The sequence below is a fragment of the Astyanax mexicanus genome, chromosome 12, assembly GCF_023375975.1.
Source record: "Astyanax mexicanus isolate ESR-SI-001 chromosome 12, AstMex3_surface, whole genome shotgun sequence".
NCBI classification, from domain to species: Eukaryota; Metazoa; Chordata; class Actinopteri; order Characiformes; family Acestrorhamphidae; genus Astyanax; species Astyanax mexicanus.
Window position 1 is genome coordinate 11,836,776 of NC_064419.1, and position 15,692 is coordinate 11,852,467.

Consider the following 15,692-nt stretch of genomic DNA (forward strand, 5'->3'; position numbering starts at 1 on the left):
CCCCTGCCCCCCCCAGCCCTCCTGATCTACCTTAAAGGTCTCATTTCATTGTTTTTTCTTTTTTTTTATGTCTAGTTGTGGTCTCTAGTATGAGTAAATGCCATGTGAGCTATTTTCTGTGAAAAATATGCTCAGTTGTTTTTATTTATCCCTGCTTTAGGTCACTGAATTAGTGGTCTCTGAAGAAAGACAGGATTTCGGCTCCTACTCATGCTCATGAATATTCATACATGCAAACATACCACTTCTGATTGGCTAACAGGACTGCAGCAGAGAACGCAGCCTGCAGTCCCCCCACAGTCCACAGTATCTGTGTTTGACCTCTCTCAGGGTGGCAGTGCATTTGCAGTCTAGATGATTTTAATTCAGAGTTATTATTGAGCTCAGCTTATTGCGTTACATAACGTGACTGCACGTCTGAATCCCACCGTACTGCATCCTACACCCGCAATCACCATGGTTACCGCACTCTCCTTTACTGTTACCAGTTCAACTTTCTCTCTTTCTCTTTCTCTCTCCCTCTCTATTTCTATCTATCTCTTGTCTGAATTCTCACTTTTTCTCTTGTTCTCAGTGTTTTTATTATTTCTATTTCTATTTCTGTACGTATGGGCTTGGCTGTTGTCTTGTTTCTTTTTGTCTTTTTTACCTCTTTCTTTTCTTTTTCTCTTTGTATTTCTACCTCTTTCTCTTTTATTTTTATATTTCTCGTTCTCCCTCTATTTGTTTCTCTCTTTTTAGTCACCCATCCTCTTTCTTCTTTCCTCTCAATGCTTTCTATACATCATCTACTACCATAAAATACTACTTTATACTCTTAATACTATCTATACTACCCTATACTTGCCTATACTCCCTATGCTGTTCTAACCAGTGGCTATAAAAGAAGCATTTTGCCTCTACTACATTTGAGCAAAGCTGTTCTACTAACAAAGAACAGCATACTGGAAAATTACATATCTATATAACCAAACAAGTATGGTGTAAGGGGATCGATCTTTCAGGCTTAGTCTGGAACAAGGCCACTATCTTGAAAGCCATATTTTGTTTCTGAAACAAAAAGATGTCTTACAACTTTTGACTCACCTTGTAGACTAAATAGACTATTCTGGTTAACCAGCTAAGCCTTCCCCAGATCTACATACACCACTTAAGACCAGTAGACAATTCAAAGGTCACTGGACTGTAAAAGAATTAGGCCAAAGAATCAGCTAACCTTCACTGTAATAAGGTCGTTATTCTAGTGTTTTATCTGAGTTTTAATTCTTTGTGTTCTTTTGAAGTGTGAAACTCTCTCATAAACAGCACACTGCTGTTCCTCTCTCTGCAGACACAGCTGCATAAAATAATTGGCCAATTTTAGGCTGTGAGAAGTTCTTCACGTCTCTGAATACATGAAGATCTTTTCAGGTCATTAAGTCGGTGCTTTTAAACACTGTGAATTCTCTTTTTAAACATTTACAAACTCTTGCTAAACAGCATATTGTACTATAACGAGGAGCGCTCGGTGTAACAGCTTCACAGTGTTAAAGTCAGACAGTGTCACAGAAAAACATTCAAACGTTCTTGTCTTTCTGACATCTAAAACTTGGCTTGAAGGATTTGATGTAGTCCAGAGTATGACCCAAACACACAGTAATAGTCTGCTGTAATCCTGCACGTAAAGAAGAAACTGGAGCCTATTCCTCTCTGCCTGTAGAATTTCCTCACAACCATTTCAACTGACTGCAAACTAACTATTCTGTGTGCAGGGAAAGAGAAAAACAGAGAGCACTAAAATATGTATGAACATGTTTTGACTGTTACAAGAAAGAGAAGAAACACATTCTTCTGAATGAAGAAAAAGCACAGGCAGAAACAGATTACAGAAAATATACAGCACACTTTTTTCTATTAGGAACACCTGAACATCTATGTACACATTCATTTAGTTTCTGGTAATATTTACATTATTAATAAAAATAGGGAAAAATCATTTGTCGCAATTACTGGGGATAAGCTTTGGGAATTTCCATGTACAGAAAAATCTACTGAGAGTTGGATTAAAAAGGAAATGTGTATCAGGCAGTGATAGCACTTACTAACCTTAAGAATGATTAGCCAAAACAGCAGTAGAACACACGAGTCAGTCGAGGCTGCAGTACTGGGCACTGGGTCACCTAAACAATACTAAAACAGTAGCACGCTGGCTACCGGCCTTGTTCAACATTAATATTGTGGCTCTAGCACACCAGCTACCAGCAGAGGTGGAAAAGTACTGAAAAATTGTAATTGAGTAAAAGTACCTTTACTTTGCTAAAATTCTACTCAAGTAAAAGTAAAAGTACCCATCTAAAAATCTACTGGAGTAAAATTAAAAAAAGTACTTAATTTAAAATGTACTTTGAGTAAAAGTTACATAGTTACTTTTATTTATTTGATGTAAAATAAGTACAACAAATTATTGAATTAAATAATTTGGACAAACATTTTCAAGAACAAGTGGTATAGGTTTCTATGATCCATTTTTTTTCTTTACTGTTAAACGGTTAGGGTCTATAAACCGTATTTTTATAGTTTTACAGTTCATTATTATTTTGTAACTTGCCACTGCTATGCTTTAACTGCTATTTACATGTTCTTTTTAACCGCAAAGCAGATTGTTTAATGTTCCCAATAAAAACGTAAGGAATTATCATGAAAAACTTGAAAACTAGGGAATTAGGGAATGCGCATGTGGTCGGCAAAAAGTTCAGCTGCGCTGCCATGGAGAACAAAAACTCAATTTTTTTTTTTATTCAGACAATTAATTTTTTTGTCCCCAGCATTTTATTTTTTACTCAGTTATGGTGAGTTTTCCAATGTATTGAAGTAAATTACTTGTGTCAAAATGTACTTGAGTAAAAGTAAAATGACCTATTTTAAAAACTACTTTAAAAATGATAAATTACTCATAAAATCTACTCAATTACGGTAATTAGGTGTTACTTTCCACCTCTGGCTACCAGCCTCGTACAGCCTGGTTTTCAATTCAATCAATTCCCACATACTGCCTTTTGCAAAGAGTGGAGACTGGTAAGGGTGGCATATTATGGTGGGGAATATATTCTTGGCACACCTAAACAGGACAGCCTTTTGCCGCTGACCTTGTGTGTGTCTTCATGGTCTTTACAATTTATTCATCTATCAATGGCTAATTAGCATTCAATTCAATTCAATTCAATTTTATTTATATAGAACTTTTTACAACAAAGGTCGTCACCAAGCAGCTTTACAGAGAAAAACAGGTCCACGCCTCTTATGAGCAGCACCACAGAGATGCCAGAGAAACCTTGGAAGGAACCAAGACTCAAACAACAAACAAATAACAGAACAAAACAAATAACAGAACAAAACAGTACAGAGGATTAATGTGAGCTTTAATGTAACAGGTACTAATTTATGAGTACAAAAATGTGATAGGCACAAACTATAGAGCTATGGCTAAAATAGAAACAGATTCTGAGTGTGTTAATGTTGATCAGTGCAGCCTGCAGTGGTTTCAACAGGTACAGTGTTCTGTAGTGGCCTACATAGTGTATAGTTTAGGATGTAAAAGAACAGACATTCTAACACTGTGAACATGAGAAGTGAGGCTGTTTATAAAGGTATGCAATATACTCTATAGATATTATAGATTCTATAGATAATACAGTCATATGAAAAAGTTTGGGCACCCCTATTAATCTTAATAATTTTTAGTTCTAAATATTTGGGTGTTTGCAACAGCCATTTCAGTTTGATATATCTAATAACTGATGGACACAGTAATATTTCAGGATTTAAATGAGGTTTATTGTACTAATAGAAAAGATTAATTTATTGTATCCCAGTCAGTTTAAAAACTTAGATCCATTTTTTTCTGAGAACAACAAAAGTTATTTAATAGATTGTGTGTTCCTAATGTAGTACATCCTTGGGTAAACTCAAATGTATACACTATAGCATATAATCTTGGAATGAAGACCATATTGTTAGACATATTAATATATAAATATATTGTTGTATAGTCTACTTTACTGCAAAGCTGTGTTTAGACTTATTGGAGGCATAGTAGAAAAATCTGAGAAAACCACCAGGCTCAAAGGTCAGAATTTCTAAATTCAGAAGAACTGACCATTCCTTGGTCATACAAACCTTACCTTAAAGAGCAACTAACCCACCTGATTTTATCTGACTCCATTCTCAGCTCAGATTTAAAAAAATATAAGAGGGTAGTTTGGAAGGGGCACTGGGTGATGTATAGGTTTAGGGGCGGGGCAGAAGGAAGAGCTGATTGGGCTGAACAGTGTGCCTCTGATAGCAATAAGATGCAGAGGGTTGGACGTCAGCAGGGGGGCGGTATTATTAATTGACTGATCTGCATATTGTGAGTGTCCATGTACTAAAGGACACATAATCATCATCTTCACCTATAGCACAGCTGAGCCTATGAAGGTGCTGCATAGACAGAAATGACCTCAATAAAAGCATTTTTTAAAGGTTAGGGAAGGTTTATATAAATTATAAGCTTCAAAATATAACATTTCATCTATTAATTTAAAAGATATGGTTTAGGATTTAGTGCCTCCTTAAAGCAAAGCCGATTTATCACCACTGTGATACATGTAGGCTACCGAAGCCAAACAATGGACCCTTAAAGGGCTTGTGTGCCATGTACTACCATCTGAGCACTCTAGGCTGGTGTTATCAATCCCACACTAGCGATGATTTATTTAAGGAATCACTTGTTCTCGGTTAATAGAGTCTCGGTGGGAGAGTCACTCCTGAATTAGCTTGGCATGGCGCTGTGGAAAAGCCTTGCGGGACGTCACACGGGCCATCTGTCGGAACAAACACTCTTTGCCTCTCAGTTTTGGCTTCTGATATAAAAGCATCTCGTGCTGCTGCCCAAATAAATACTATAATTCTGCCACTTCCACAAATTCAACAAATCTACTGTCTAAGCCTAATCCAGTTACCTGCACACTGAGCTCAATAAACAAGCGCTTCAAAATGGCATTACAGTGGCCCGCTGTATTATGTAATAGGTTATGTCAGTAGCCTGTTCAATCCTATCTACTCTGCTTTGTGGATTAAGCTGAAATAACAGCTGGCGTGACAAAAAGTTGATGAGTGACGAGACAGTCCACACCACACGGCCCAATATGTCTGAACATCGAGACTGTACGATAAATCCTCTCCGTGCTGCCTCTCTCAGAGTTCTCAGGGGACAAAGAAGCTCATTTAAAGTACTTCCCCTTCCACTGAAAACAGGAAGAAGTCTTGGAAGTGGTTAATCCCATTTGGGGAAAGATGATGAGAGTGGAGGGAGGGAGAGAGTAAGACAGATGTAATCATTTATAAAATATTTTTAAGCCATTTGATTTGTATTTACAATGTTAAATGTTTTTTTTATTTGAAATTACTAATAATTTCCTCATGTAACTCATGTAGCTTTTAAACATTGTGTGTTCTGCTTGGGTGAACTGACATGTACTGTAACGATCTTCAGGCAGGAGGCGGACGTAATCGCAGGTAAGACGAACTATATTTATTAAATAACAAATAAACAACGAAACAAACAAGGAACAAACTAGAAATAAAGCTAACATAAACAAACTAGGAAAACAACAAGGAACTAAACTAGACAGATTAAAACTAAACAAGACTATGGGAAATTAACAAAGAAATAAACGAGATATAAACAAGGAGAAACAGAGATAAACACAGCAATGAACTAGGGCTATAACAAGAGAAACGTGGAAAGACAAAACAACGGAGATACATTAAGATATATACATTAGGTGAACTCAAATGTAAACATTAGGATATATTCTCCAATTAACCATATATTGTTAGATATTTTGATATATAAATATATTGTTAGATATTATGTTGTCTACTATCTGTACTGCAAATCTGTGTTCAAATTTAGTGGAGCAATAGTTATTAAGTATTCAGGTTAAATTTAGCCACCTGGTTTAGGTCCTGTTTTGCAGCTAATGATAATTAGTTAGTAAGTATGGCCCTATGCTTGTGTATATACTGTAATCTGTGCTGTCTGGCGTTGAGCCATGCTGTTGGGCCATGGAGGTCGGGCCATCACTGCAAGGCTCTGGCCTGGATACTTTTGGTGTTTGAGCTCTGGACATATCACAAGCTGTATCACAAGCTGTTCTTTAAGATGACCTTATGTCTGTTTTCATGATAGAAAACAACATGGTGGGCCCTATCGTACACCTTGCGTAAGGTGCGTTGTGATGCTTTTTGCTATCTTATCAGCCTACCTTCATACCTTGTGTTGGGCGGGGTGGTCTGGTAGTGAGGTGTGTTCAGGTAAATTTCTGTTGTATTGTTAATTTGGCAGTGGAAAACACAGGTGCTCCACTGATTGAAATAAACCTAGACAACAGTCAGTCATCAGTGTCCACTCCTATAGGTGTGCCCAGCGTGTGTACACTTCCTCTCATTAAACACACACACACCCACACACAGACCAGGACTCACCTCAGAGCGCAAACCCTACTTTTACCTGAACAATACACAGAACTTTAATATTCTTTAATATACTGTTGTTCCTTCACATCGTGAACATGCAGGTCAGTATGCTATGCTGAGAGGCACAAAGAGCTGCGCTGTTAAGATACAAACAAGCCAAAGTTACACCAACGATAACAAAAATACGCCCTAAATCCAGCTGCACCATTTGACCTGCAGATTGCTGCAGAGTTTACAGACAAATTTAGTCATCAGAATAAAAATCTTCTTTTGTTTTCTCATCACAAAATTCAGAGCCTGCACATACAGGTAACTGGTGAATCTGAAATCAAACTGCTTGGATAAAATGAGCAAAGGCAGAAAAAAATAATTCTATTGGACCTTTAATACAACAAACAGTAAGTCTTTGTCAGTGTAATTTAATGTGTTTCAAAAGTACTTCTTAGTAGACTGTAGTAGTTTCTGATGTTTCCATCAATATTTAAAACAAAGTGTTGTTTTCTATCATGAAAATAGACATATGGTCATCCAGTATCAGTTATTCCACTGTCAATGACAGAAAAAAGAAGAGTCCATAAGACCTTTAGTGCAGGAATATACTTGTTTAAAAAATATATCAAATCAGATGATTTGGTCAAACCCCTGTAATAACTGGGAGTTAATGCCTGTGTCTGAACATTTTATATTGATATTTGATATTTGAACATTTCTGACCTTATCAGTTTGTTTGTTTATTATTTTTTATTTATTATTTATTTGTTCGTGTTTATTTGTTTTTAAACTAGCTATTTTAAAAGCATACACATACAGCTCTAAAAAATGTAAGAACTTTTCTGAATCAGTTTCTCTCTCTGATTTCTCAGAGAGAAAGCAGAACTTTCAGACCTTAAATAATGCAAAGAAAACAATTTAATTTTGTTAACGTTTTAGTTTAGAGTTCAAAAATCAATAGTTGGTGGAATAACCCTGGTTTTTAATCATAGTTTTTATGTATCTTGGCATCATGTTCTCCTCCACCAGTCTTACACACTGCTTTCGGATAACTTTATGACTTTACTCCTGATGCAAAAATTCAAGCAGTTCAGTTTGGTTTGATGGCTTGTGATCATCCATCTTCCTCTTGATTATATTCCAGAGGATTTCAATTTGGTAAAATCATCATTAGGTGGTTTCTTATTTTCTTCCAGAGCTGTATATATAACTTGGGTAGAAAAAGGTTAATATTTAGTTATAATAAGTTTGTGTACGTGTGTGTGTTTGTACAGAGCACATGTATAATCACATATACTGACATGATTTAAAAATGTGTGTGAGTGGAAAAAAAGAGCAGGATTAAAAAAGAGAGCAATATAAAATCAGCTCTGCATTCTGACTCGCCTTCCTGACAGAATACAGGATAATGGTGAGAGACACGACAAGGAAAAAAAAAGAGAAAAAGAAGCGAATCTGACGATGATCCTCACTGAGCGTGTGAGCTACTGGGAGGGCGGGAATTATTCATCCACTGCTCCGCTACGAAAACTCCAAACGAGAAAAGAGCAGAGCCATTTAAAATCCATATACTTTACCCCCACAACATCCACACCTGCAGCTGCGTTATTTATCTAAAAAGCCTGGTGATGGGAAAACGAGGAAAAGAAAAGGTTACTGTGAAAACGAGAAAAACTACAGTACGTTACATAAGCCATCGAGTGAGTGGAAGCAAATCTGGCGGCTGAGCTTTGAGCATGGGAGGAGAGGAGTGCGTGAAGAGGAGTGAGGAGGGAAAGATGAGAGAGAGAGTGCAAGAGAGAGATACAGAAAGAGAGAGAGAGAGAGGGAGAGAAATAGAAAGAGAGGGCGGGCGAGAGTAATGCCGTTCTAATCCGCGTTTTTAAAGCTCTCTGATTCACTAAAGCAGATTAGTGAGGTTTCACTTCCCCCTGGATCAGCCCACCAGCTCTGATCAAATGTGCCATTAACTTTTGTCATGTAAACCCAATGCAGCCGGACCTCCAAGCTCTTTAGCTATCAACACGCCTCCATGACAAACGCAAAAAAAGACCACAGGGCTACCACCCTGATGCAGGCTGATGTGAGCATCATACAACCACAGGTCCAAACACCGGGTCAATAGGTCATTTTTTCACTAAAAGTCAAGCAAAACCCTCTAAATTCTACAACCAAGCACGTAAAAATCTAACTATGTAGATGCGTTTAAAAGCATCTGCAACCGTAAATAAACAAGAATTTGCAAGAATTTGCATTTAACAGCTGAAAAAAACAGAAAGGATTTTCGAGCTGCAGGGTTGCTATGACAACGGCAAAAAACTGTGCTGTTTTCCACATGCACACGTTTGGCCTCAGGGTTGCCAGATTGATTCATGGTGTTCCCACCAAAGTGGGCTGGTTTAGAAATGTGGTCACAGGTGGACACGATACAGTTGCTGGGTATTATGATTCTATGCTAATTTCTAAATGTGTCTCATTGCCAAAAACAAAAACAAGGTTTCATATGCTGACTGCTGATATACCCAGTATATTGGGTATTTTGATCTTGATGTTGAAAAGCAGGTAAATGCAATAAGAAAAAACAGTTTTTAAACATTAAAAAAAATTGATAGAAATGAAAAAATATTTTAAAATATTTATTCTTCTTTTGAAATACCATGTTTCATGCATTTGTTGCATTTTGGGGTTTAACTCCGATCATTACCTGGGCAGGAACTTGAGCTGGGCACGGAAGCTGGATTTGGCCTGGATGAAGCCGGTTTTAGGCAAGATGTCCATGTGGTTCTTCATCTCCTTACACACCTCGAAGGTTACTTTGAGGGCTGTATTGGCTCTGAAACATAAACACATGCATGTGTACTTTAATAACAAATATTATTAATAATTAAGTAATAATACACTTAAGGTTTGTGCTATAAGGTGTAATATTAGCACAGCAGTGACAATATTACACGTTATAGCATGTACCTCGAGTCTGTTATTGCAACTATACCACAGTTCCATTATCGCTGTTTATTGAAAGATTTTGAGGATGAGAAAATGAGATCTGTTTGGTTATAAACACTTTATGAGTTAAAATAGTTCTATTGCTGCTCTGCTTGTAGCTGTGCTGTTTGGTTGTAAGCGCTGCATTGTTGCTTCGGTTACAGTACATTACTGGCTGATAACGGCACTCATAGAACACCTTTTAGACAATCACACTGCAGGGTCAGCACTAACTGTGGTAAAATTTGTAATATATAATAGTCATTAATAGCTCATGATAATTTTTAGGCCACGTACCACCAATGAACAAATTAAAACTCTGAAGTTCCAACTACAGGCAAAAAAAGAAAAAAGCAATAAGTATGGCAAGTAATGAGTTATAATAAATATTCCAACACACACACAGTGGGTGGTATCACTTTCACAGGGAGCACACATAATTAACATATTTTCTTTTTACAGGTTCTTTCTATCCCCCTCCCCTCCTGCAGAGGATGGACTCACCCAGGTAAGTATAGCTCAAGAGTTTGACACCGGTAGACTTTTGAAAACCTGAAGGTAAGTATGAGCAGTGCTAGATAGAAGCAGTTGGTATGTACATAAGGTGCCCCTTACATTATAACAAACACCATCTGAAGCACCTATATTCTATATTCTTAGGAGTGTATATAATAATATTACTCTTCTGGTAAGCTAAAAATATCCACTAAAGAAACTACACTCAGCAAGGACACAGAGGAGCCACCTGACATTAATAGCTCCATGTAATGTGTAACAGTCCCTATCCTTGCCGTTATCACTGAGGTGACCTAATTTTGATGAAAAATCCAAAGGCAGGTTGCGCCTCATGGCAAGGAGCTTCCAGATCGAGAGATATAAATGGATCTCCATCCCGGGAATTCTCCACAGAATTCCGACTACGCACACCTACAACTGCAAGCGACGTGCCAAGAGCTTCCAGCTCTCAGTGACTCACCATCACGGCCTGCGTGGTAATTTCTCAACTTACATAAAAGGGTTTTGATAGTGCTGTAAATGAGGAGGGGGGCTAAATAAGGACAGTTAAATACTCCTACAGTACTGACAGCACTGCCAGGAAGGATAGTACCGTAGTTGGGTAAAAAATGTGCTCTTGCATGATGTAATCTGGCAGTGGCTCTTTTAAGTATGAGAACGTCCAGAAAAAAATGCGTGAACAATGGTCAATCATTAGTTTTTACAATATTTTTTTTGGCTGCAGTACTAGCAGCCATTAACACTTCTTTTGCCCGGATATTTATATTAAGAGCAGAATTCACTCCAAGCTGAAATAAAGCTGGAGAAAAAGGGAAAGGTCCTGGCCCAGCAGGGAAGCTAACAAATGTGTTATAAAGCTCCAGACTTGTTTACAAATATTTTTTATCTAAAGAATTGTAATACTTTTTAACACTTTTTAAAGAGGCGCTACAAACCGTAAACCATATTTTTTCCATTAACAGCTGAAATGTGAAATGTGTTCCATTGAAACAGAGGTGGAAAAAGTACTGAAAGATTTTAATGAAGTAAAAGTACCTTTACTTTGCTAAAATTCTACTCAAGTAAAAGTAAAAGTACCCATCTAAAAATCTACTCGAGTAAAAGTAAAAAAGTACTAAATTTAAAATGTACTTTGAGTAAAAGTTACATAGTTACTTTTAATTATGTGATTTAAAAAAGTACAACAAATCATAAATGAAATTGTTTTTAATGAAATATTATTCCACATAATAATTTGGATTTTTCAGGCCGTATTTGTTTAGACCACCCCATAAAACATGTTCAAGAACAAGTGACAAAACAAGTGATAAATATACTTACACCACATGCTTTGGCGGGTTTGATGTGGAAGTTTTGAAAGCAGCTCTGTCCTGCGGGGCAGGTACATTTTGCATTGCATGAGGACATTTTGCATATTCAACGGGCAAGCATCCATGCACCAGGGCAATTCACTTCCATTTTTTTTTTCACCAGCATTTTATTTTTTACTCAGTAACGGGGAGCTTTCCAATGTAGCGAAGTTAATTACTTGTGTCAAAATGTAGTTGAGTAAAAGTAAAATTACCTATTTTAAAAACTACTTGACACTAAATGATACTAAATGACAAATTACTCATAAAATCTACTCAATTACAATAATGTGAGTAAATGTAATTCATTACTTTCCACCTCTGCATTGAAGTAATGAAACCTTTTCAAACCTTTAAAAAATGCTTTAATTGTGATAATTTCCGCCTCTGCAGCGCCCTCACAGGTTCAACTGTGCTATAGACGAGGATTATGTTGTCTGTGTGCTTTGGTACATTCACAATATGCAAATCAGTCAATCAATAATACCATCCCCCCTGCTGATGTCCAACCATCTGGGTCTCAACGCTATTAGAGACACACTGCTCAGCCCAGTCAGCTCTCCCTTCTGCCCCGCCCCTAAACCCATACATCACCAAGTGCCCCTCCCAAACTGTTTTAACCTTTTTCAAATTTAAGCTGAAAGTGGAGTCTGCTAAAATCAGGGGGTTTAGTTACCCTTTAAGGATCTGCAGATTCACTGTTTTTAACATACCATATTTTTTGCACTATAAGGTGCACTTTAAATACTTAAATTTTCCTAAAAAAAAAAAGTGTGCCTTATAATCCGGTGTGGCTTATGTATGTATGTTATTGGTTGTTACCGGTCTGGTTGTAAGGCGCAGTAAAGCCACTTTGCTAAAGTACAGTGTTATACAGGAATTTCAGTTAGGTTCTCCAGCAGCATAAGCATTACCTGCTAAGCGCTAGCCATTCAACCTTTCAGAGGTAAGTATTATTGGACTGTAGTCTGCAGGTTAACCTTGTTAAAACAAGTTATGTTGGTAAACTTGTAATATCGCCTTGGTTTACTGAAACACTCAGGGCTCCTTAGTGTAGGGCTGTTGGGCGGCAGTTAGGCAGCATAAGCAGTTAGCCGCTAATGCTAATGCTGCAGAAATCTAAGCTTACTGTTAATAAACAGATGCACTTTACTCATTCAAATGAACAGTTATCAGGAACGAAATCTGTGTAGATTAATGTCCAGTGCTTGTTTGACTTGTCTCACTCGTCTGAAAATGTTTTTTTTTTTTAATTACAGTTTTGTTTACTTAGTTTAGCTTAACTAAGTTAGAAGGGGAATATGGCGACACCTCTGTTTCTAACAAGTGCAGCTTAAAATATGCCTTATAATCAAGTGCACCTTGTGTATAAAAATAGACCAGAAAATAGACGTTGATTGATAGTGCGCCTTATAATACGAAGAATACAGTAGCTTTTACTCGTTTTTGTGTAAGTTATGAATATGTAATTGAGTCCTTTATGTACTGTCCTTCAAGTCAGGCTCCTCTGCGGTCCCTCAGGGGAGAGGGATGTAGTATCTCAATGATGAGGAGCCAGAAAATCCCTGACATTGCAGTATGCTTTCAGCACCTCATTTTCCTTCAGTGAAACGACCCACATAGTGGAACACTCAACAGATGGGTTTGTGCTGCAGGCAAGGGCAGTGCCGGACCAACAAGTATAAAGGAGAGACCTTCACTGAGCACTCTGCCTCGGTCACAGCTACACCGCTCACTGAGAGACTTTCAAATTCAACACCAATACGCTAACTTAGCATGTGCTGTTAAATTAGCAGTTCATCCTGAAATCAAATGTATAGTAATTTTTCATTTGGCTGTTGTAAGGTTACAAAATAGACATAGGTAGAGAAAGAAATCAAGCTTTATTATGGTTTTTACTACAGTTTTGAGCTGTGCAAGCTATGCTTTTTACATAAATGTACAGTGCAGTACAAGTCAGAAACCAGAAGTGCAAGTTGCAGGGACACTCACAGCATATCTGTTATCATGCTCATAGTCATATTAATGGCAAAGAATACCATCTGATTAATCAGGTGAATTCACGTTACCTGTGAAAGCTGATAAAATAAATCAAACAGCAGGCAAATAAAATGAGACATTTACAACTTCCAAATATTCACAATTAATGTGAAAGACCTTATTAGTAATAAATAAAACCATTAATAATTCCTTTCAATTTAATGGCAGAAAAGAATCACCTCTGCTGTGTAAAGGCCTTTAGGTATGTAGTTTAAACACTATTGACTGATGGACATTAGGGGTGTGTCATAATGTATCGTATGCATTAATATTGCCAACACTTTTCAATATCGTAAACAATATTATACCCTGAAATATGGTGCCATATCACCCATCTCTAATTATCACATATGGGTAGGGCTGCAACAAATAATTATTTTGGTAGTCGTCTAATCTGCAGATATTTTTTTTTATTAGTTGATTAGTTAACGATTATTTACATTAGAGAGTATCATGACATTTTGGATATTTGTCTTCTGTTACAAGTCTAATAAAATTCTTGTATTTTTTTATGTCTCAGTTAAATATGTGCCATATCATATCATATACAATAATAAAATGTAATTTTCATTGTATTGCAGAAGTGTACTCTTGAAATTATTTTTTTAAATTAGTGTTTTGTCATATCGCTAAGAGTAACGTTATTGCGCAAATACCATGAAATATTGTGATATTATTTTGGGGTTCTTTGTTCAACTCTTTCCTTCTTTTAAGAGTTTCGGTTTCATTTTGAGCTGTATGTGAGGAAAAAATATCTAATTAATTTTCTTCTTCTACTTCTTAAAGATAAATGGTTATAAAATTGTGTACATTTCTATTTTTGGCCATATTCAGTGTTTCTTTGGACATTTTTACCCAGTATTGAAAGCCCACTAAATGAATCTTTAGGATATCAACACTGAAAAACAGACAGTGGTTAGTGGTTAGCAAGTTTGCCTTTCCGGACTTGGGTTCTCGGCTTCAACTCCCAACTGGGTGGAGTTTCCATGTTCTCCTCCTGTCTGTGTGGGTTTCCTCCCACAGTCTAAAAACATAGAGTTCAGGTAAATTGAATTCTGTAAATTGCCCAGGTGTATGTATGTGACTGTGTGTATGATGTGTATGGACAACGGTTTCCGGTTGAGAGTACGCTGTGTGTTATTGGCTGCCGCTTCTACTGCTACATTCAGTGACAAGAGCATTAGTCCCTTACTTCCCAACTCATTCCAAAACTAGCGGATGTAGCAACTGCCTAAGCAATGATTGTTGTCTTTGCTGGTGTACACTCTATTTATCGTGCTTATGAAACACGCTCTGAGAAGGTGGGGTTATGGGGGCGATTAACACAAAAGTAACGCAATAGTTACTTTTACTGGTAACTAGTTACTTTTATAGTGTAGTAACTCAGTTACGTTTTTGGAGAAGTAACTAGTAGCTATTACAAATTACTTTTTCACAGTAACGTGCCCAAAACTTCTTGTTTTTCACTATCTGGCAGTGTTTTTTTATATAGTGTCAACATTTCATAATGAATGTGCCAAAAGAAATGGTCTAGAATGACTTTACACTGACTTCCCTTAAGCCTTCTCCTATAAAGATGCACTATTAGAGATATGAGTTTTTTTTTTTTTTTTTTTTTGCATCCAAGCAACACAATGCTGGGTGAATGCATGTTGCGAACACTTTCAGATCTAGCACTACTTTTAGTTACTGGAAGGGAAGAACTGGCCGCACTCGGGACTCTATTCCTGACACGCTAATACTCATTAGTGGCTGAGTCCTCCTCGCTTCTGGCAGCAGTGTCACTATCAGTGCCTGGCAGGTCCAGATGGCGGACGTAGTGTGTGTTCTTATGGGTACTGAGAGAGTGTGTGTGTGTGTGTGTGTGTGTGTGTGTATGCCCTTTAGCTTTTCCGCACACTCCCAAAAGTCCATCTGAATTATTTTTCCATTACTTCCTTCTTCCTGCAGCTCACATGCGTGCTGACATAACACTGTGTGTAAAGCTGCTGCTGCTGCTGTCAACCCACTTAGCGTAGCTGCAGTAGAGGGAGGAAGACTTGGAGGATTTTCAGATGCCTTTTTTTTAATAATATCTCTATATTAAGAATCTCGCAGCCCAAATTCAAAAGCAGTGCGCTGCTCTGAGGGGAAGAGAAAAGGGGGCAGAGGACTGCTTCTGCCACATGGGTGAGTGTGGGTGCTTGAAGTGTGTCCCACATGAAACAAAGGATATTAATCACCTCGTTGAGGAGGCTTTTGTTTGTGGCTGTGTGTTATATTGGTGAGTGGGAGTGGTGTGGGTATATGCATACAGCATATGAGTGAGAAATA

The 15,692-nt window shown here is 37.4% G+C and overlaps 1 protein-coding gene across 3 annotated transcripts in view; it reads right to left on the reverse strand.

The window, feature by feature from the left end:
- Positions 1 to 15,692, reverse strand: part of cfap74 (cilia and flagella associated protein 74) — a 104,251-nt gene that overhangs the window by 39,169 nt on the left and 49,390 nt on the right. For 2 of the 3 annotated variants that reach the window (XM_049485978.1, XM_049485977.1), the window contains exon 22: positions 9,194 to 9,322. The exons of the other annotated variant lie outside the window; for it this stretch is intronic. In XM_049485978.1, the coding sequence (XP_049341935.1) occupies positions 9,194 to 9,322 (129 nt within the window). The remainder of the gene's footprint in view (positions 1 to 9,193; positions 9,323 to 15,692) is intronic. 3 annotated transcript variants of the gene reach the window in all.